This window comes from Trichechus manatus, unplaced genomic scaffold (assembly GCF_000243295.1).
Source record: "Trichechus manatus latirostris isolate Lorelei unplaced genomic scaffold, TriManLat1.0 scaffold00468, whole genome shotgun sequence".
Classification (NCBI taxonomy): Eukaryota; Metazoa; Chordata; class Mammalia; order Sirenia; family Trichechidae; genus Trichechus; species Trichechus manatus.
In genome coordinates, this window is record NW_004444404.1 from 124503 (window position 1) to 126181 (window position 1679).

General features: G+C 39.4%; 1 protein-coding gene across 1 annotated transcript in view; it reads left to right on the top strand.

The window, feature by feature from the left end:
* The first annotated feature begins 113 nt into the window (after nucleotides 1-113).
* LOC105757003 (natural killer cells antigen CD94-like) overlaps nucleotides 114-1679 on the top strand; it is a 6960-nt gene continuing 5394 nt past the window's right edge. The window contains exons 1-2 of the mRNA XM_023725842.1: nucleotides 114-167; nucleotides 1566-1658. Of these exons, the coding sequence (XP_023581610.1) occupies nucleotides 161-167; nucleotides 1566-1658 (100 nt within the window). The 5' untranslated portion in view covers nucleotides 114-160. The remainder of the gene's footprint in view (nucleotides 168-1565; nucleotides 1659-1679) is intronic.

A 1679-nucleotide genomic window follows, 5' to 3' on the forward strand; every position in this document is an offset into this window, starting at 1 on the left:
TCGTAAATATTGCATTTTTTCTTTCTCTTTTTCTTTTAAAATTCCTCCTGCGCAACTTTGGTATTCCTTGGCTTCCAGCCGGCTCTGTGATCCAGCACCGCTCCTCTCCACCAAGACCTCTGCCTGCCTTCCCTGCATCCACCTTGGGACATCATTTCTCATGGCAGGTATGTGTGCCCCCAGTCAGAAAAGCAAAAGAGGAAAGTACCCAAAAGAAGGGTCCCATAGGACATGGCAAATTTCACGGCAGGGCTTTAAGAGAAGAGGGCATAATTGACAGTAGAGTTTTTAGGCTTTCCACGTGTCAGCACCTTCTACATTCTCTTTAGTTTCTTGATTCATCATTCTGTAGCTTATAAATAGTCTGGAAAGCTTTTTCAGCAGAGTGGCTTCGGATGTAGATATGTCTAAATTCGGAATGAGAAATGAATTCACCTGGTTATATTACGATCAATGTAATTCTACCATAGGAATAGACAGATAATGCCAAATATAAATGACACAATGCTTAATTTTTTTTTTTTTTTTTAGCATTTGTGTTGCGACTCCCAAAGCTCCCCCAGAGGAAGTTTAAACAGTGTAGTATTGTCACTGGCTTGACTCTGAGGGGTATGCTAATGTTAATGCAGGATCTGCTAAAGTTGAATTGTTTCAGGAAAAAGCTTAAAACCAAGTAATTTTTGGTAAGAGCAAATGCCATGTTCCTGTTAAAAAAAAAAAAGGTTGTTTATACATCATAATTCAATGTTCTAGGAAAGGAACTTGGCTCGCCAGAGAATTCCTCTATACATTGGCTTTGGAATCTCCCATCCCCAGTCGCAAAGTGCTCCTGTCTCTTTGTCTTACAATACCTACAGCTAGGAGCAGCTAAACATTTCTCACAGCAGAGCCTGTACTGAGAGTAGCAGAAGGACATTCTACAAATAGTATTATGTCAGTGACAATGGTAAAATATGTTACATGAAAGACTCTGGGCTTAGAATTAAATTTTATGTCTGACTTGCACGCCTACTAGCTTTAATACCTTGAGAAAATGATGTTCTTCTTGGACCCTCAATTGTCTCATCTATCTAGTGGAAACCAGGCTATCTACCTTGAGATTTTTCATGAGAGAATAAAAGTAAAAAGCCTGTTATGTCAGCACATGAAACAGAAGTTGAAGCCTGTTGCTCTCTTTTTACACTAGATCTCTAAGCTTCTTTGCCAATTTGAAAAAAACAAAACAAAACAACTAATGTTAAATTCAGTGTCTTCTGGAGACAGAGCTGGTAGAGAAGAAAATGTGTGGATAATCTCAGTGAGGAATAATGTACCCCACCCTCACCCCCCCAAAAAAAATGTTGGTGTTGGTTGGAGTTTTACATGGAATGTCTTCCTTTTCCAATGGTTCATTGGCGGGATGACTGTGTTATCACCTAAAAGACCTAAAAAATACTATATTTCTCTATATATCCATACTGTGAATCCTGATGCTTCTGGATTTTCTCTCACTGGTTTCTGCTTTTAAGAACTTCAGCTGCTATGTTTGTTCTTTAAACCTTTGCCATCTCTCTCTTTTTCTACAGCTTTTCAGACCACTTCGTGGAGGCTGATTTCTGGCGCCTTGGGAGTAGTGTGCCTTTTGTTGATGGCTACCCTGGGAATTTTATTGAAACGTTGTAAGTTTCTCTAGGCATCTT